Genomic DNA, 21,737 nt, shown 5'->3' with positions numbered 1-21,737 from the left:
GCAGCTTGCTATACCACAGACCCACCCTTGAAAATACAAGTCATTGGAGATGGGGCTTAGAGCTACAGCAACAACAACAAGAAGCAGTAGGTGCACCAGCAGCTGCTGAGGAAGATAGCATCAAGGCAAAACACTTTGAAGCATGCTACACAAAAAATACCACAGATCTACCAGTTCTCACTCAGGCCTCTGACAGGAAAGGGAAGATAGTCCCATGGCAAAGCCCTGTGAGTCAGAATCAACAGGCAGGAATCTCAAATCCTCCAACAGGAAAAGGAGTAAAAAACAGCCCCTACCAAAAAAACAAAACAAACAAAAAAAACAACCTCTTGACCCTGGATAATTTCTTTTGGAGAAGAAGAGCAAACTACAGAAGCAACAGAAGAGAGTGAGAAATAAGCAAACACATCCAGACTCCTCCCCCAAAGTGGAAATTTGTTACAAGCTCTGGAGAACCTTAAAAAGGAGTTCAAGAACCAAGTAAGAAAGATACAAGAAAAATGGGAAGAAATGTGAGAAAAAAATGAAAGTAATACAAAAAGAAAATAACAGCTTAAAAGACAAAATTGCCCAAATGGAAAAAGAGGCACAGAAATCAAATGAAGTAATAAGCAAATTGGAGACCAGAATTGACCTACTGGAAGCCATGAAAAGCAAGATAGACCAAACTGAAAAGGAAAATCAAAAGATCATAGCTGAAAATCAGTCTTTAATGACTAAAATTGGACAAGAGAAGTTAATGATTTCATGAGACAGCCAAATAATAATAAAACAAAATCAAAAGGATTAAAAATAGAAGAAAACATGAAATATCTTATTTTAAAAAACTGACCTGGGAAATGGATCAAAGAAAAATAATTTAAAAATTATTGGACTACCTGAAAGCCAGGACCAAAAAAAAAAGCTTAGACATCCCATTAAAGAAATTATCCAAGAAAACTGCCCAGACATTCTTGAACAAGAGGGCAAAATAGACAAAAGAATCCACAGATCACCCCCTACATTAAATCCCCAATTGACAACTCCCAGGAATCTTATAGCCAAATTCAAGAGCTTCCAGGCCAAGGAGAAAATACTGCAAGTGGCCAACTGGAGGAGGGGAAATGACTTACCCTGAGGCTATTGTGATAGTTCAGAGGTTAAGAAGATAAGGACATGATGGTGGCAATGTCAGGAGAGAGAGGACTATATATGAGAGATGTGCAGGAGAAAGGTTAGATTCGACTTCATAGATTGGATATGAGGGGTGAGAAAGGAGTCATGGGTAATGCCTAGATGTGAGCCTGAGTGACTGGGAGGACAATGATACCTTCCTTTTGGGGGGGAAGAGGGATAATTCCATTTTGTACTTGTTGGGTTTAAGATGTCTATGGGACATCTGATTCAGGATATCCAGTGGGCAGTGTTAAAAAGATGGAGGCACCAGGGATGTTACAATATAATCTAAATGGTTGTAGGTACACACACTGGGTTGTAGGAGAGACAGGACCAGGATGGAGAGATCAGAGTAAACAACTAAGCTGCTGATAACTGACAAGAATGTCACCAATTGTCACCAGCTCACCACTAGGCCAGAGTCTTAGAAACCAACAGGCAAGGTAAAAGGTTTAAACAGGTTTAATTATGTTCAACTAAAATAAAGGTGGGATAGGGAATTTTACTCTAAAACTTGAAGGGCAAAACCACAGGGCAAGGGGAGGACTTCTCTGCTCTAATCTTAGTGATCTAGCAGGCAGAGCCCAAAGGAGTAGTAATGGAATCTCTGGGAGGCTGCATCAAACCTGGTTCCAGCCAGGGTTTGACCAGCACAGCTAAGGGCCTGTAGGTGCCTTCGAGGGTTTCTCACGGTAATCCACAGATGATCTCAGGATGCCAAAAGCCAAGGTGGTCCAAGGTATCCAAGTAGAGCAGGTGTGCTTGAGATGCTGTCCACCAGATCCCAAACTCCTCCTCCACCTGGTGCTGCTCTATAGTTCTTGTCCACTTGTTAGAAACCACCACCACTCAGGATCCCAGGGAAATGAGGATGCAGGCTGAGATCTCCCAGGGCTAGCAACAGTTTGTGCCAACCACTAATGGAGTCTCTCTCAGGGCACACGCCACTTCCTGCTCCTTCATTCCATCTCGGAATGCTCTAATCCTTCCTCCTAGGTCAACCTTAATACTTAATTACTAACTAATCTTCCTCACAACAGCAGTTGGAGATAGGAAATTGGAAATCAGGAGAAAGGGCTGGATAAACAAATATGAGAATCATCCATTCAAAGATAATAATTTAAGCCTATGGGAACTAATAAGATAATATAGAGAGAAGAGAAGCAAACTGAACACAGAACCATGGGAGTCACCATGGTTAGTTGTGCAACCTGGATAAAGATCCAGGAAAGAAGATTGAGAAAAGGATATAAACAGAAGGAGAACCTGGAAAGTACAGTATCATGAAAACCTAGAAAGATTATTGGATTATCATCATAATGCTTTTAAATTTTGCAAAAAAAAATTACAAATATCTTATTTTGTCAGCACCACAACCCTAGGTGATAGGTGCTATAATCTTCATTTAGCAAATGAGGAATTAATGCAGAGTTTACATGACTTCTGGAGGGTCACATAGTTTATAATTGTCTGAGACTAGGTTCTGACTGGATTCATCATTTAATCCACTGTACCGTCCAACTTCCTCTAATATCTTTGGAGAGAGTAACTTCAATTGATTAATGAGGTTGGAAATAATAATGCAGAGAGTTGAGAATGAGAGAAAAAGAAGTGGGGTTACTGATTGTAGGTGGTTTTTTTCATAGTTTAGCCACTAAAGAGAGGAGAGATATGGGATAGACATATCAATTAAAGATTCTTTGAGGATGAGAGAAATATGAGCATGTTTGTAGGCAGCTGGCTATTTGAAAATTAATGAGAGGAGTTGGGATAATAAAAGGGACAATCTTCTGGGAGAAAGTAGATGGAATGGGATCAAGAGTACACATAAACTGATTTGCCTTGTCATGGAGAAGGACCGTCTCATCACATGAAACAAAGGTGATAGAGGAGAAAGTGGTGAAAGACATCTAATTGATATGAAATGAAAAGGAAGGGAGAAGAGAAAAACTTCTTGTTGATTAGCCTCAGTTTTTTGTTTTTGTTTTGTTTTTGTTTTTTTCAATAAAGTAGGCAAAGGCCTTAGCTGAGAAGGTGGGGAAACTGACAGCTATGACAGGTTTGAGGAGGGGTTAAAAAGTGTGGAGAAACTACTGTGGTAAATCTGATATATTGGGGAGTTGTAAACAGCTTGTCTTTCTGCTTTGAAACCCCAGTTGAGGTTATATAACAAATGTGTAGTGGACCCAGCTATCATAGTTTTGTGATTTCCTCCATTGTTGTTCAGTGAAATAGGAGTGATGAAATTGGTGTTGAGAGAGCCATCATTTCATGAATAGACAAACTCTAGACATTTTATTTGACCTATTTACACATTCTAACTTTTAGGTAATATCTTTAATTTTTTTTCCCCATCAGGTCATAGATTGACAGCTGGCAGGGACTGTAGAAGTCATTTCCTCCAGCCTCCTTAGTTTATATGTGAAGAAAGTGAAAGCCAGAAAAATTAAGCAACTTGCCCAAAGGTACCACAGAGATCTTAAACAGAGGTTCCTGCCTCTAGAGCTAGTTTGTTTTTCTCTTCCATTCTCTTTCCTTCAGATTCCAAATTCTTCTCAACATATTATATAAAACAGTGACATTTACCTCATAGAAACTAGGCCACTAATCTGTACATAAGGATCTCTATGGATTACATATTAACTTAGTATTGAAATGAAATATATTATATTATATTATATTATATTATATTATATTATATTATATTATCTGTTTTATTGTATTTTAATTATTTTGTTAAATATTTCCCAATCATATTTTAATATGGTTTAAACTGCTAGGGAAAGAGTTTGACACCTCTGTCTTAGATGAAAAGATGCCCAATGCACTCATTTTACAAATGAGGAAACTAAGGCCCTAATAATTTAATTGGCTTGTCCAAGGCCACACATTAACAGTATTATTTAACAGTCTTATTTAAGAAGCAGCAGAGCTAGAATGATGTAGCTTACTTGGCAATCAAGTGAAGAGAAGAGAACACGTATAGAGTGGAAAGGGTCAATGTTAGAAGAAAATTATTAGAAAGAGATGAAAGGCTGTTACTAGAAATGGACGATTGGTTCTTTACATAGTTTAGGGAGCTACCTGTAAATTACACAGTAGTCTTAATAAAGAGCTGGTTGAAAATGGAATGGATGAATGCCTTTGTAATGTGAATTCTCCCTCAAGGAAAAGTTTTGAGCAGCATGTCAGGTCACTTGCTCAGTTCGCTGCAGAGGTGATAATTCCTGTATGAGATGGGATGACAAACTATGTAGCCTGCAGGATCCCATCCAACTATGAGATTGCTTGAATCTGTACTAATAATTTTTTTCTTAAAACTTATCTCTTAGTTCTATAGGATATAAATTATAGAAACTTCTGGAACAAACAAGAAAATCTCTTATTAGCCAACAGCTTGGATATAAACTGAGAGAACTTAATATGTATCTTTAATTTTTCTATAGTATATCCTTAGTGCTAAACGTTTTTCTGATTTTGTTAGCCACTTTAGAATATCATATTTATTATATTCAGACTCTTTGTTAATAAATAATGAGAGCCCGCATTGTATTTGTTCCTGTCCTCAGTTTTAGTTGTATCAATACTTACAGTATCGTTGTTTTCAAACTTTTTGTTTCAAAAGGTTGCAGTTCCATTTCTTGGTTTTGTTTTTTCAGTATCGGTTTTGCTTTGTCAGTAATTGCCCTTCTATTTGTTTGTTTGCTTGCTTTCCTTTTAACAAACAGCACAGGATAGCTTGAATTGTGAATTTTTTAAATTAAATAAGGAAGAAAATTAGACCAGAGCAGAAGAGAAGTAAATTACATGTTCCACTCAAGCTCTCAGTATAGGACTATTTTCATTAACTTCTAAAAGCAAACAATGAGAAACAAGTAAGAACATTGTAGAAGATGACCAACAAAGAAATGTATATTAATTTTAAAATTATAGAGAAGTCAATCTCATTTTGTTTTGAAAAGACTCCAAGAGTCTTAGGCTAGATTGTTTCTTCAAGTGACTAGAAATACTCATGTATTGCAAAATGAAAGTCTCAAACCACTTTTTTAGTCATTTTAAACCTTAACTGAGATTAACAAATTCTGTACACAAGCAAAGGGTGCAACATTACAGGAATTAGTATGTTGAAACAAAATAATTTCCTTTCTTTGGTTTCCCATAGCATTAATAATATAAAAATATATGATTTAGGGGGAAGCTGGGTAGCTCAGTGGATTGAGAGCCTAGAGATGGGAGGTCCTAGGTTCAAATCCGGTCTCAGACATTTCCCAGCTGTGTGACCCTGGGCAAATCACTTGACCCCCATTGCCCACCCTTACCACTCTTCCACCTAGGAGCCAATACACCGAAGTATATATATATATATGATTTGATACTTGTTTTTAGAATGCATTATTCTCTGGTATCTTATATTTAAACCTTGCCTTCCCAATAAAATAGACAACCCAAGGGCATTATCCATGGCTCCTAATATAATACTTAATTTATAGCTTATGTTTAACCAGCAGATATTTATTAGGCATCTACTAAACACAAGACAATGTTTTAAGCACCTACGGAGAATTTAACTTAGCCTCAATAAAAAAATGTTTATAATGTCTAGCACCTGAGAGTGGTTTCTGTGATTTCATATTTTTCTATCTGCAATTCTATCACAACTCCTATCTGCTCATTTAGGGTGATTCTGGAGTGCATACTCCTCAAAACCCATTCCACACACTTTTGATTTTCACTTTTCAAATTTAAAGATATCTCTCTCTTCCCCTCTCCTCCTTTTCCTCTTCCTCTTCCTTTCTCTCTCTTTCTCTCTCCCCCCCCCCCATACTCACACACACATGACTTCAGATTGGATAAAATCATGTATTATTTCCCAGCATACATTAATTAGTATTAGTAATTATAGATTGGCAACTTCCTATAGAAAATTAGTGAGTTAGGTGCCCTTCAGCAGGGAGATACTAATCTCTCCTTATGAAAAGTAGAAAAATCCCCCTCCTCAAGCAGATACACACACACACACACACACACACACACACACACACACACACACACACACACACACACCCCCTACACACCTTTAATTTACTCTTTTCTAATGAGGCCAAAACTCCCCCATATTTCTCCCCTTCTTTTTTCATTCCCATGGAAACAGATTCACATTTCCCATGGGAAAGGTCTTAAAACTTATAATTGTAATCTTAACTCCCTGTTCTAAATGGTTCAGCCTAAAAAGACCTTGGACATGTCTAAATTCTGACCTAACTTAGAAATTGCAAACTTAAGGAATGCTCCCATGGTTTTGAGAATTCTGGGAAACTTAAAGAGGGTAGGACAAGATAAAGAAAATCTAGCATACACGGACATTGTGTTACACACAGGTGTAGACAATAAGATGAGGAGCATTGTGTTAAATCCCTATAAATTCTGAATTCATGTTGAGAGGAATGAGATTCACTGTATAATTTTCAGAGTAGTATTTGGCTTGTAGCCCCATTTTTAAGACCCCATAGTATTACTATTCCTTAGACTAAAACTGCCCCTCCATAAAATTTTTAGTTTTCCTAACCTGTTTTCAAAAACCTTCAGAAGAGTTTATCTGTACCCTTTGAAGAAAGCCAACTCTAAGATAAGCTGAAGGAGTAGGGAACAGGCAGTTTCAAATGTATCTTTACTGTCCTAAAAAGCTCAAAATTCATGACAATCACGAATTTTTCTTGATCATGAAGGTCTTCAGAAGTATATAATGTTGAAAGCCACACACTCAAAACTTAAAACAGCACAACCCAAGCACACATGCACACACATAGGATTAGACAGAGGGAAGGAAGAGAATCTTGCATCAGAATTATTATAAAAGTCTGTGATTGTACCTAGAGAAAGAGAGGACATTTTTGCCCCGAGCAAGCCACTTCTGTGGGCAGAATCCTTTTACCTTCTCTTCCCTTACCCTGCTGTCCACTGTTTTATCCAAATAAAGCTGCTTTTTTTCTGACAGCATCTTATCTTTCTGTTCATTAGAGTGATATCTGGGCATACGAGCTCCCCCACAGCCAGTTCCACTCCATACAGCGTGAATGTCTTTGGACACTTGATTTGGGTTGACACTCAGAGCAGTGCTTCCCCCACTCTCCCCTTCCTAATAAAGGCTGCATTTTCTCTACAAGCATCTACCTAAGACTCATGTCTGCTCATTAGAGTGATTTCTGGGGGGTACAAGCTCCCCCCAAATTTTACTCCACACAAGATCAAGAAACCTGACTCTGTCATTGGGCTTGTTTCAGTTTCTGTGGCATCTATTCCAAGGAAATTTTTTTCAGGAAGAAAGGAGAGTCTGTTTTTATACCTTTGTGCTGGAATCCTTCTTCTGATCTTTGAAATTTTTAAAGTTTTATTTTTTTTAACCTAGAAGATTCTAATAGTACTAAATCAACTGTCACTAAGTATCAGGAGCATGAGAAGATACCAATATTATATAAATAAGGGAAGTACTTTGAAAATCTCTGAAAAATTATATTACTACCAACTCCTGTTTTGTCTGATTTTGATTAGGTGCTATGCTTATTTCTTTTCTGTTTTGACAGTTTTGATTTTGTTATTCATTAGAATCTTGGCATTAGCTGGGAAGGGCCAGGAAAAGCAAGTGAAGCAATTAATTTAAAAATATTCATCCAGTAAGATGTATAGATTCTAGAATTGACACTTAACTAAGTAGTTGTAGGGTTTTCAAAAGTAAACTGTAGATTTTGTTTGCACATTCAATCCCTATTTTCTTTTATATACTATGAATATTCCAGGATTGAGTATATGCTAACTATAAAATCTGTAAATTCAAGGTGATAAAATGCATAAAAAGCATAGTTTTAAACATTTCTGAGGGGAAAATATTTTAGGCTGGGTTAAATAACAGGTTTTCTAGGGGGATTATTTAGTTAGAGAAATCTTCATGATACCATAGAACACATCCATTTTTTTCATGAATCACTTTTGGCTGCAGTCCATTTAAAACTGATGAAACTCTTTGTGTTTTTATTTTATAGATCTGAAACGGGAAGCCAGTATCTGTCATATGCTGAAGCATCCACATATTGTGGAACTGTTGGAGACATATAGCTCAGATGGAATGCTTTATATGGTTTTTGAATTGTAAGTGTATATGAGTTTTAACTTCATTAATTTTTTAAGATTTTGAATGACTTTGGGGGTAAAAAACTAAAAACTTTACTCTTTACATATAACAGAATTGAGAGAGGTCTGTTAATGTGAAATTGGAGTGATTAAAAAATAAGAATTTGAAAATAAAATATTAAACATTATTAAAAGTTTATATTTGTTATACCTAATGAAAGGCTAAACCATGACATCCTAAAATTTTACAAATGAGTCAGACATTATACTTATGAAAGATTTCTTCAGGATAAATCATCTCTTAATTGCTAGAATCAATGCCTTTTTCTTAATTCTTGTCCTTCTTGAATTTTCTCCAGTTTTGACATTGTTAACAACTCCCTTACTGTAAATATTCTGCCTTCTTCAGATTTTTGTGTCCCTTCTCTGTCTTGATCTTCCTCCATTCCTTTTCATTTTATTTGCTTCCATGTTCTGATAAAGTATATATTACAAGGCTCCATCATGAATCATTTGCTCTTCACCCTCTATACTCCCAATAAACTTGTCAGCTTCCCATGCTAGGTTCTGGAGGTATAATGACCAAAAAAGCAACAGTTGCTGCTCTCAAGGAAATATCATTCTTTGAAGGTAGATGATATGTACATATTTAGATATGTACAAAAATATATAGAGAGAATAATTACAAAGTAAATGCAAGGTAGTTTTAAAGACAGGACAGTAGTATGTGAAAGGATTTCTTCATCCTTCCTCATCTCTCCTGAGCTTAGTCACATACCATCACCTACCTGCTAGAAATCTTGATTTGGTCATCTTAAACTGAACATGTCTAAACCTGATTTCCTTTACCTTCCCCACAATCCCCCAAATCTCCTTTTCTCCTAACTGATCTGTTTCTCTTGAGGGCACCAGCATCTGGTCTCCCAGCTTCATAGCTTTGAAGTTATCTTCAACTCTTCATTTTCTTCCTCTCATAACCAAATATTTCCTAATTACCCCTTAACTCCTTACATCTGGTTCCTCTTTTTCACTAACTCAGCCACCATCCTATTTAGTCTTCACTACCTTGTCCTCAACTACTGCAATAGCTTCCTACTTAGTCCCCCTTTTTCTAGTTTCTTTCCTCTTCACTCCATTTCCCACTTAATTGACCAATTGGTAGTCCTGATACACAGGCCTGGCTTGGCATTGCCATTACCCTATTCAAGAAGCTTCATTGACTCATAATTTTGTCTAGAACCAAGTACAGATTCCTCTTTTTGACATTTAAAGACCCTCATAAGCTGACTATAGTCTCCAAATTTATTTCATATTACTCTAATATTTTTAGCCAAACTGGCCTACTTGTTTTTCTTATACGTTGCATCACATCTCCTGCTCCAAGGCCTTTCATCAGTGCTTGGGTTGTTCTTCCTCCTAATCTTAACCTCTTCAAAAGTTCCTTTCTTGGTTTAGCTCTAGTGCATCTTATTCTGTGATGCCATTTTTGTCTCCTCACTTATTAGTGCTCTCCAAATGCCAGTCTAAAAAATTTATATATTTATCTCAGAGAAAACATGAAAACATTGAATGGTATTAGGCAGGGGTGTGACATAGAGCTGTACTGAGGAGATTTCCCCCAAAAAAGATATACTAACCTGAAGAAACTTATGTTAGTGGACTTAAGAAGCATAAGATATGTATGGTGGCAGAAAAGAGAGATCTTAAGCTAGTGTTTAATAAACCCAGAGATCCCAGCTTTTAGAAAAAGAACTCACTATTTGACAAAAACTGCTGGGAAAATTGAAAAACAGTATGGAAAAAATTATACCCAAAGAATAGGAAAGGAGAATTACGTATGAAACCATGGTTCTATTTTATGCAGCTTGGTTTTCTTTTTTAATTATGTAATTATATAATAAAATTCAACCTGTAGCTTTCAGGGCTATCCTAGTTTTTTTGTGGTTTTGTTAACTGAATTTTTCTCAAGATGCCTCGAAGATCCCCTTTATCCTATCTCCCTCTGGCCATCCTCCCATTGTAGCAAAGGAAAAAAAGAACCAAGCCCTTGTAAGAAATATGCATGCTGAAATTAAACAAATTCCTATCTAGTAAATATATTTTTTATTCTGTATCTCTGACAACTGATATAACATGTTTCATTATTGATTCTTTATATTCGCAATTGATCATTGCACTGAACAGAATCCCAAGTATTTGAGGAAATAGGCCAGCATGATTAAATGTAGAGTACATATAGGTATGTATTATGTAAGAAGGTAGAAATGGTAGGTATGGAGCAGGTCATGAATATTTTAAAATACCAAATAGAGGAGTTTATAGAAGTAATGGGAACTATTTAAATTTATTGAATAAGAGAGTGATGTGGTTTAACACTTTTTGGAAAAGTCACTTTGCTAGCCAGTATGGAGGATGGATTAGTGAGACATTTGAGGCAGGGGAACTAAATCATTTGTTTCAGCAGTGTAGGCAGGGTGATGAGGCCCTCAGGCAAGAGAAGATGTAAATCACAGATATAGAAAAAACATGATTTGCTACTGATTAGATATGTAGGGCAAATGAAATCTAGATGTAAAAAATGGTGTCAAAGTTGAGAACGTGGGTGAATTGGAAGGATAATGGTGCCTTGAACAGATTTAAGAAAGTTATAAAGAGGGATAGTTTGGGGGAAAATTAAAAGGTACTCCATTTTGGATAACTGGGATTTGAAACTTGTGTGAATCTTTTAGTTTTATATATCCAGGCAGCAGATAACACAAAAGTAGAACTATGGAAAAAGATTAGGTCTGGCCATGTTGATATAAAAGTAAATCTACATGGAGATATGATTGCTAACAAGTTCACCTATAGAGTATAGGAAAACAAAAAGGGCCTTGAGCATTAGTCTTGGGGAACATTAAAAGTAATAGGTGAGGGGCAGCTGGGTAGCTCAGTGGAGTGAGAGTCAGGCCTAGAGACAGGAGGTCCTAGGTTCAAACCCGGCCTCAGCCACTTCCCAGCTGTGTGACCCTGGGCAAGTCACTTGACCCCCATTGCCCACCCTTACCAATCTTCCACCTATGAGACAATACACCGAAGTATAAGGGTTTAAAAAAAAAAAGTAATAGGTGGGATATGGTCCATGATCTAGCAAGTCAAAGAGGTAGAAGGAGAACCAAGAGAGGGAATTGGTAAATAAGAGCAAGGGGAATCCCCACTCCCACAGTTGGGACTAATACACTGAGTGGTATGAAAAAAGGTAGCCCTGGAAAAAGATGTCCAGTGAGGCATTGTCATACAGAAGTGCTAGGGAGGAACTAAAATAAAAGAAAGTTAGTTGTTAATTATAGATAGATCAGAATTTCCAAAGGGCACAGTAGGATGGTGTGGGCAGGTCTGTAGTTGTACATTGACCTGGTAAGAGTTGAAGGGAGTAGGAATGAGGGATCAGACCTCTAGCATTAGGGAAAAAAGTTCTTCTGATACTGTGAAATTATTGGGCTAGGTAGAGAGGGTCAGAATATGTTAGCCATTAGGAAATGATTCCGCATAAAATATCAGTGGTTTGGAGTTGTTCCCATGATGAATTCAGATGATTTTAAGATTCAGGGTCTCTTGGCAGAGAGGGAAATTCATTCTCTTTGAGGACATGGCAGCAAGGATGAATGGGGCTCAGAGGTTTGTCTTTCCTCATTGTTTTGCTCACTGCCTGGAACATAGGAAGTACTCATATAATCTTTGTTGAATTGTGTCTGCACCTCCAGAAATCCAGCTATTGGTAAGAAGTGGGTATTTCCTGGAGTTTCTCAAAGTGTTGTAATCAGGCCTCCAGGATTTTCTCAAGAAGACTGGAGGTGGTATGTTGCAGGGAATTAGAAAGCCCAGGAGCCAAGCATCGAATGAGGAACATATCCTGATGATGTGGTTTCCCATGACCTCTGGGAACCTAACAAGGAGGCAGGAGATTGTACATGTCCCAGAGAAACTTAGCTTAATAGCAAGCATGAGCAGGGCCTGCTACTTGCGTCTCTGGGACCTATGGGAGCCTCTTGAGGAAGAAAGGAGTTGGCTGTGTTTCTGAGTATTTCTTTGGACCGCAGTTTACTCAATTGTAAAATGAGGGGATTTTAATATATAACCACTAAATTTTCTTTCATTTTTTAATGTTTCATTTTTTGTGCTGGTCCATATTTTATTCCCAGAGAAAATTTAATTGATATCATTTAAAAATATTAAAATGTTATTTTAAATTATTTGAATTAAAATTATATAAAATATGAATGTAATATATTTTTAAGAATTCTTATGAGCTATAATTTTGCAGGGCAAATTAGGGAATTTTATAATAATAAATTTTCATTGTGTTTGCTATTTATACAGCAAGTTAATTTGAGCTCATTTTGAGAGCAAATAGTACATTTAGAATTTCATATAACTAATTTTTAATGTATTTGCAGTCATTAAATTGATGAATTTTTATGCATTGAGAATTTGTTAAAGTTCAGTTTTTACTAGGGAAATACTTTTTATATCAATCCAAATATCTTGAAATTACATTTAATAAAAGATATCAGAATTGATTAATATTATTCATTAGAGATGCTTTTCATAAACACAACTAATAAAGTATACTAGTAGAAGTAGGTGGCAAGAAACCTAAAAGTGAATCATTAGCTTACCGTAATAGTTTCTAAAAAGTTTTTAAAAACTAGTTACAAGTTAAATTTTTTTTTTGCCATTGGACTTACTTTGATTGTTGGCTTTTCCCCATAAGTAGTGATGAAAAAGCATGGAAAAAAATCTAAACAGTACAAATTCCCAAAAAGTGGAAAATGAAAGAAAAAAAGCTTTCTACTAATCCAAGTTTTCTTACTTTAGTTTGTATGTACTTCCCCCTACTGGTTAGATGAGAGATTGTTTGAAATAAATGTCCTGCTGCAAGAGAATACTTTTCATATATATATTTATCTACAAATAAATTCAATTTTATTTAGAGACTAAACGATCAAATAATTGTATTTCATTGGGATCCTCCTCTCTTTATTCTTCAGGATCACTTTTAAGGAAGAAATAGGGGATAGAAAAATAATTGAAATTTAGATTGCTCAGTTTTGCTATGTCATTAGAGTTCTAAAAAAAAAAAAAAATAGAAAAGGTTGAAACTCTTAGCCAATATGTGAAAATAGGATTTTTATATGTTTCCTTATGTGCTGTCCATGTCTTCTTTATGCACAAGGTATCCTCAATTTCTGTTTGCTATTCATACTGTTGAGGCAGTTGAGGAGTAGTAGAATGGTCATCATCAACTGATAACATAAATAGCTCTTTGAGGGCTACTGATCCGACTGCCTAATTTTATAAATGAGAGAATAGGCTCCTGAAGTTAAATGTTTAAAAGTTTAAGTTATTTGGTCAAGCTCACATATGAAGTAGAAGAATAAGGAGTAGTACTCAGGTTCTCTGACTTCAAATATAATATTCTTTCTTTTATGTTTATTAACATTATTTTTTAAGTTATTATTTATCTTTAACATTCATTGCTTTTTAAATCTTGAGTTCCAAATGCTCTCCCTTCTTCCCAGCCCCTCTCACAACCTGGGAAAAGTCAAGCAATATATCAGTTATACATGTGAAATCATGTAAAACAAATTTCCATATTAGCCATATTTTTTAAAAGAAAGAAAACAAAGGGGAAAATATACTTCACTTTGCATTCAGAATTCCTCAGTTCCCTCTCTGTGTGTATATAGCAATTATTTTGTTGAATCTTTTAGAATTTACTTGAATCATTGTATTGGTCAGAGTAGCCAAGTCTTTGGTTATCATTACAATATTGCTATTATTGTGCATGATGATATCCCAATTCTTTTCCTTCACTGTATCAGTTTAATTAGGTCTTGCCATGTGTTTTCTGAAACCATCTTCCTCATCATTTCTTATAGCACAATAGTATTCCATCACAGTCATATGCCACAACTTGTTCAGCCATTCCCAACTTGATTAGCATCCCCATAATTTCCAGTTCTTTGCCACCCCAAAAGAGCTGCTATAAATATTTTTGTTCATATAAATCCTTTTCCTTTTAACTCTTTGAGATATAGCTCTAGTATTGCTATTGTCAGGGTATAAGGTATACACAGTTTTATAGCCTTTTGGGCATAGTTCCAAAGTGTTCTCCTTAATGGTTGGACTAATTCACAACTCCACTAAGACTTCATTACTATATTTATTTTTCCCTTGTGCCTGCCAGTATTTGTCATTTCTAATACATGTGACATGTTACCTCAGAATTGTTTTAATTTGCATTTCTCTAAATCTGTATTAATTTAGAACATTTTTTCATATGACTATAGATAACTTTGATGTCTTCTGAAAGCTGCCTGTTCATATCTTTTGCTCATTTGTCAACTGAGGAATGGCTCTTATTTTTATAAATTTGACTCAGTTCTATAGTATTTTTGAGAAGTAAGATCTTTATCAAAGAAACTTGTGAAAAATTTTGATAGTATTTTCAGCAAAATGTAGTTTTCCTGATTATCTTTTTTAATTAGGTCAATTTTTTACTTTTGCTTTGTTTAAGATAATGATTGCTACCCCTAACATTTTTACTTTAGCTAAAAACTCTCTCCATCCTGTAATGGGGAAAATAGGAAACTTAAAATGAGGCAAAATAGATGACAGCTTGAAGAAATCTTGGACTTCATGGACATTTCATAATGGAATGAAGCCAACGTTTGAAAAGAGAGAGTGTTTTTGGCCGAGGGGAAGGGAAGAGGTCTTGGCTGTGTGGTCCAGCTTTGCCAAGTATCCAAGGAGCTGAAAGAATGGGATTTCACTGAGAAGATACCTTCAATCAACTATCATGGCTTAAGTAGAGGGAAGGTTTTGGTTATCTGCTGGTGGACAGCAAATTTATCTACCTTACTCCCTAGAGCATTTGTGGATTTACTGGCTGTGTATAGGGCTTGTTCCTGGTTCCTGTGACATCTGTGACATCTTGGAGCATCATGGACCAGTGTAGTTAGTGAGAATCCCACATCTCCAACCTCTTTTAATCTAGTTAGAGATTTAGTTTAGTTTAGACCTTATTTTAGTTAAGTCATTTGGGTTATTCCATAGTGTAGCAAACCCTTCTCTTCCACTTCCCTTATTTATATCAATAAACCCAGCTTATTTGTACTTCCTGACTCCTCTAAGCCATAAAGAACCCACATCTTGAAGTCGCCTACATCACTGGTTTTCCCTGTCTGATAGGTTGTCAGTTAACTGACCGATTGTCATTCCCCAAACTTCACATCCCTATTTGGTTTCCCTGTGTTTACCTGTCAGTCCTTCCCTTTGTGAGCTGTGGGAGTGTCCCCAGTTTGTCTGGAACCCAGTTATTCCCCTATCCCCAGTATTTTCTTTTTCAATCCCTTTATTTTAACTTTATGTATGTCTTTCTATTTCAAACGTATCTCTTCTAAATAACATATTGTTGGAATCTAGTTTCTAATCCATTTTGTTATGTTTGTTTTATGTGTTTCATTCACAGTTGTGATTATTGGGTGTTTTCTTCCATCTCATTATTATCTCTTTCATCCTTTCTTCTTCTCTTTATCCTGTCCCTCCTCAAAAGTTTTATTTTGCTTTTAATTGGTACTTCCCTTAATCAAAACTCCTTTCTCTTATTCCCTTCTCCTGTTTTCCTATTCAGTTAGTCATATAGTAGGATACAATTGAGTATGTGTATGTGTGTATTCTTCCTTTTTTGAATTAATTTTGATGAGATTGAAGTTCAAGTATTGCCTGTTACTACCACCCCTTATTTTCTCCTACGTCATAAAAGTTCTTCTTTGTGTACCTCTAATGTGAGAAAATTTTCCAAATTATAACTCTCTCCCTGCTTCTCTCAACACATCCCTCTTTCTCTTCCCTTAATTTTTTTGGAGATCATTCCACTTCCATACCCTGTGTCTATTTGGACTCCTTCTTACTGCCCTGATAATGATAAAGTTCTTAGGAGTTACAATTGTAATCTTCCCATACAAGAATGTAAATAATTTGACTTTATTAAATCTCTTAAGATTATTCTTTCATGTTTACCTTTTTGTGCTTCTCTTAAGGCTTCTTTTTGAATATCAGATTTTCTATTCAGCTCAGGTCTTTTCATCAGGAATGCTTGAATGTCCTCTATTTTATTAAAAAGCCATTTTTTCCCTGAGTGATTGTATTCATTTTTTTTCTGGGTAGATGATCCTTGGTTTTAACCCTATTTCCTTGACTTTCTGGAATGCCATATTCCAAGCCCTTCACTTCTTTAACATGGAAATTACTAGTGTGATCCTGACTGTCTCCACAATAATTGAATTTTTCCTTTTGGCTTCTTTGAATGAAAACTCTGAATATTTGGATGAGTTTTCATTTTGGAATCTCTTTCAGGAGGTGAACAGTGTATTCTTTCCATTTCTGTTTTACTCTATTGATCTAATATTATGGCAGTTTTCCTTAATAATTTCTTGAAATATGGTGAATAGACTCTTTCTTTGAACATGACTCTCAGGTAGTTCAATAATTCTTAAATTATCTCTTCTTGATCTGTTTTATAGGTCCTTTGTTTTTCCATTGAGATATTTCTCATTTTCTTTTTTTTCAATGCTTTAGACTTGTTTGATTGTTTCTTGATGTCTTGTGGAGTAACTAGCTTCCATATGCCCAATTCTCATGTTTATGGAATTATTTTCTTCAGTGAGCTTTTGCGCCTCTTTTTTCATTTGACCAATTCTGCTTTTTTAAGAATTTTTTTTCAGTGAAATTTTGTACCTCTTTTACCATTAGATCAATTCTGGTTTTTAAGACATTGTTGTTCCCCCCCATCCCAAAACCCCTGCCCAGTATTTTTGTACCTTTATACCTCTTTTACCATGCTATTAATTCTCTTTTCAAAATTTACTTGCATTACTTTCATTTCTTTTCCTAATTTTTCCTCTACTATTCTTATATCTTTAACTCTCCTAGGAATTCTTGTTTGGCTTGGATCCAAATAGCATTAGGGGGAAAGAGCCTTTGTTTCTGGGTGTTTTCACATTATTGTCTTCTTCCAAATTTATACTTGGTCTTCCCTGCTCAGTAGGAGCTCTTTTATGGTCAAGTTCTATTGTTGCTGTTTGCTTATATTTTATAGCCTGTTTATTAACTTTGAACTTTATGTTAAAGTTGGGCTCAGGAAAAACCTGGTGATGGAGTGGTACTATCTCAAGCTTCAGGCTTTCTTTGTGCTACTGTTTTCAGAGATATTTCTGAGCGTCTACACATTTTTGGTGATTTCATGGTATTGTGATGTAAGGAGGGATTTAGTCACTGTTCTCCTACTCTGCACTGGGGTCTTTACCTGGGAAGGTCTCTTGCTTGGTCCACTGCCTCCAAAAGTACTAGCACTCCTCTCTGCCCTGGAACTGGGTCCCAAAACTGTTATGATCAGTAGAGTTGCCAATCAGCATCAACTGCACCCAGTGCCAGCAGAGGGCTCCCTGTAATCTCTTTTCTGATTCATTTTCTTAGCCATTACTATCTCTGGGCTGAAAGCTCCTAAAACTCCTCCTGGCCAGTCTCTAACCTAGTGCTGTAGACTCTCTAGTCAACCTCCAAAGTTGTCTTAGGTGAAAAAAAATGCCATACTATGAACTTTTCTTTGCTCTGTGCTATATTCACATCCTGAGAAATGATGGATGCCACTTTGATTGACAAAGGAGGCAGTTGGAGAGATTGGAATGTTCCCAGATGCCATGAGCCGGGGAAAAAGTTGGTTGGCCTGGGAGTATAAATAACCCTAACAGCAACCTAGAAGGGGCTTTTGACTTTTTTGTTTTTCTTTGGGCTTTGGTCCCTGGGTGGTGAAGGGACCAAAGGAATGTGGAGAAGAGGGAAGTCTATGAAGAAGAGGGTTGGTAGGATCTGAATATTTCTTGAAGGCTGTGAGAGCTAGTACATCACCAAACACTAATAGTGAGAAAGCTGAGAGAATAAATCACCAACACAGCTACATCAAGAGCAATCACTTTCTCTGGCTTGGCAGCAGCCAGGCTAGGCCAGAGGGGTTGTGAAGAACAAAGCTCCAGCTTCAACTAAACAATAGCCTCCAGTCCTAAGTTTTAATTAGTTATAGATATTAGATTGACAGGGTCTCCAATCCCCAATTCTTATCCTGATTATCCTTTCCCTGACTATAGATTATAGCTAAAGAGTTTTAATAAGGACCTTCCTGAGTGGTCTTTATATCACAACCCTTGGGAGGGAGCTAATGCAATCAGATACCAGACGTGATCTAAGGCTAATAAGAGCCCTCTATTAATAATTTATCCAACCCCAGGTTGAATCTGAGTTACCCATCCACCTAACTTTTCAGGTTCCTCCCTGGGCAACTGTTATTGAAAGGGAAAATTATAACAGCTAGCAAGGGTGATTGCAGTTCGTGTTCCCCCATCATCTGCACCTAGGGAGAATACAGAGATACATCCACATCACTGCATATCTATATCTCCCTAGGACCTCCTTTCTTTATAACAGTTTTTGGTGAAGCCAGAAAAAAAAAAAAAAGAACCTAGGCTACTAAGGGAAAGGGAAAAGATGGGACTGGCTACAGTAACTTTCATTTTTACCACCATCTCTATTCATTTATTCCTTTACCCAAGAGGTGATAAGATTATGGTTCCATGTTATCCCAGACTACTTCATAAAGATCCTGACATTGTATGATGCATACAAGTATCTAGCATTTACTATGGCAGATTTCTTGTCCTACTTACTAGCAATAGTAGTGATGATTGTGACAATGTTTCAAGGGATTATGGCAGTGAGGAAAATATTTCAATTACTGTTTGGGAAAAGCAAAAATGACAATGAGAACATGTTCTCAATGATGAAAGAACAACTTAGGCTTATGGTGGAAATTAATAACAAGAACAAGCAAGGCCAAACTCTCAATGAACACACCATAGTACAGTTAGAGATAATAGAGAACACTTACAAGCCTAAGGCAAAGGAAGCTCCCAGTTCTAAAATGGTGGACAGTTGTAATCAAACTGATTTTTATATAAATGAGGCTACCCAAACTGAAAGTGGAACATTTGCTATTACCACCATGTCATTGTTCCCAATTATAGATCAGATCCAATTCAGACTGAATGGTGAACCCCGTAGCATGAAGACATACAAAGCATTCACGGCACAAGTTTTGGAGGTGCTGAACAGGAGGTTCCCCAAATATTTCCTGTTCCCATATAAGGCTGCTAAAGAATTAAAACGGACCTTCAACCTTTTTAATCTGTCCTACCAGGATGTTGAATTTATATTAGATGGATTTTTCACCCCCAGTGAAAAAGCCAAATTCATAGCTGAGACTAGAGATAACCAGAATTTAGTTTCGTGACCACATGAACATGCAGTCATAGATTTAAGTGTGCCAGAGAATATGAGAGCACTATTCAAATGCAGAACAGATTTATTTAGAGGCCATAAAAATACATGCAAAAAGTCCCAATGGGTGGAATAAATTTGAAAAGATGAAGGAGGCTGAGGACGAACACCCTAGTTTGTTTTTAGACAGGCTTGTTGAGAATTCAGAAAATCTCCTAGGATTTAACAGAGACTAGGCTGAGGAAGCTCTACCCCATATCAGGTGCCAATTCATAAAGGGAACTAGCATCCCAATCCAGGTCTATTTCAGACAGAGTTGTCCACAGTGGGAAGAATTGTCTCTAGAGGACATATGCAACTTACATCCATGAATCCAAAAACAAAGAACAACAAATTAGGCATGAATTAGACTCAGAGAAAGACAGAACTATTCAGGAATTGAAAAGATAGCTCAAAGAGGGATAGAGATTAAGAAGAATTTCAGAATTTTGCTTTGCAGGCAACTAAGAGCCATGAATATAAGCAAAAAGACTTATTCTACTCAAAAAAGGTCAAATAATACAGTCCCAAGATGTTGTCTATGTGCAAAACCTGGACAGCTGATCAAAGATTGTAGATTCAAGAGACAAATAGACTTTTCCAAAGACAGAGCTAGCAATTACAAGAAGACCTATGTTAACAGCAAATGGGCAAGCCAAACCTCAGAAATCAGAGGCTTGTTGCCAACATGACTGTAAATCCATTTCAAACCAACCATCTTTGGAAGAAATGGAGAAATTTTTGAAGTTGGGAGCCAGGCCGAGAATGGCATGAAGGTTAATCTCTAATACATATTAGACAAGAAAAAATGACTGTAGAGAGCTCAAAAAGCAGAATGAGGCTAACATTTTAATGATAGGCAATAGTGATGGCAATTAATACACCACACTAGAGAATAGACAAAACTCCACTGCTGAACTATAAATGAAAATGAATTGAGGCAATTACATAAAGAAATTTATGGGGAGAAAAAATCTCTTGTGGAAAACACTAAGTTGTCACAGACTTCAATTGAAGGAGTGAAACAGGGCAATGGATTAGCTAGAAGTCATTCAGACTATAGATAGCCAGCCAAAATAACTTTGTTGCAGATAGCAGATTAAGAGCTACGCTGGACAGAGTGAGAAACCCAGGGGAAAGAATTGGTAACAATACCAACCCCAGGTAACAGTGTTTTGCCAAAGAGAGAAATGCAACTTTGTTAAGTTTGACTCCCAATACTGTAATAGAGAGCCAAAGAGAAACACAGTTTCAAGCTCAAAAGTCTAAATCAGAAACCTCTATAACATCAATGAGTAAGATACTATTCTGTCTAACCCCCAAGGCTCAAAGTTTCAAACCTAGAAACAATGTGGCAGCTCTCTCAGTTTTAAAACAGCCAGCCAAAGAAAAAATTCTTAAAGCAGGTGAAGACTCTAGACTTCAGAATGTTCAGGAGCTGGTAGACACAGACACCTTCTCTATAAGCACAGATAACATCAAAAATACCTCACATTTAGAGCTAACACATCAAGTAGTGGTGAAAGGGGAGAAAGACACACCTAATTCTTTTCCTGAAACCATGAAAGGAGAAAAAGTTAGATTTCAAACTGTTGTTCAAGATAAGCCATGTTTGTCAGTTTCTGAAGATTCCATGCTAGGCAGAGAAACTCAGCAGCAAGGGGGAAGGGCAGAATCAAACACCCAACAGGAAGTGTACATGGGGGCAGCCATTTTACCGGAAGTAGTTTCATCTCCAGACTACCATATATCTCCTAATAGAGAGCCATTAGATTCTGAATCCATTACTGCACAGCCACAAGTAAAAGAGAATCAGATACTTTCTTTGCACAGTAACACCACTAATGAGCCATTGATCACAATAGAAATCAATGGCAACTCTGTAGAAGGGATAATTGATACTGGAGCAGATGTTAGTTGTTTACAACATCTCCCTAGAGATTGTGAGATGCTTGGAATAGTTGTAGTGAAAGAAGCATCTGGAATACCCCAAACTGCACCAAAATTCAAGCCGAAAATGGTGAAGTTGGGTCCAATAGAATTTG

General features: G+C 36.5%; 1 protein-coding gene across 4 annotated transcripts in view; it reads left to right on the top strand.

Moving 5' to 3' along the window:
- The window catches only part of CASK (calcium/calmodulin dependent serine protein kinase), a 442,102-nt gene that overhangs the window by 181,755 nt on the left and 238,610 nt on the right, over positions 1-21,737 (top strand). For all 4 annotated transcript variants that reach the window (XM_044670183.1, XM_044670184.1, XM_044670182.1 and 1 more), the window contains exon 3: positions 8,193-8,298. In XM_044670183.1, coding sequence (XP_044526118.1) covers positions 8,193-8,298 — 106 coding nt within the window. The remainder of the gene's footprint in view (positions 1-8,192; positions 8,299-21,737) is intronic.

This window comes from Gracilinanus agilis, chromosome 3, assembly GCF_016433145.1.
Source record: "Gracilinanus agilis isolate LMUSP501 chromosome 3, AgileGrace, whole genome shotgun sequence".
NCBI classification, from domain to species: domain Eukaryota; kingdom Metazoa; phylum Chordata; class Mammalia; order Didelphimorphia; family Didelphidae; genus Gracilinanus; species Gracilinanus agilis.
This window is presented reverse-complemented; position numbering and strand designations above follow the sequence as displayed.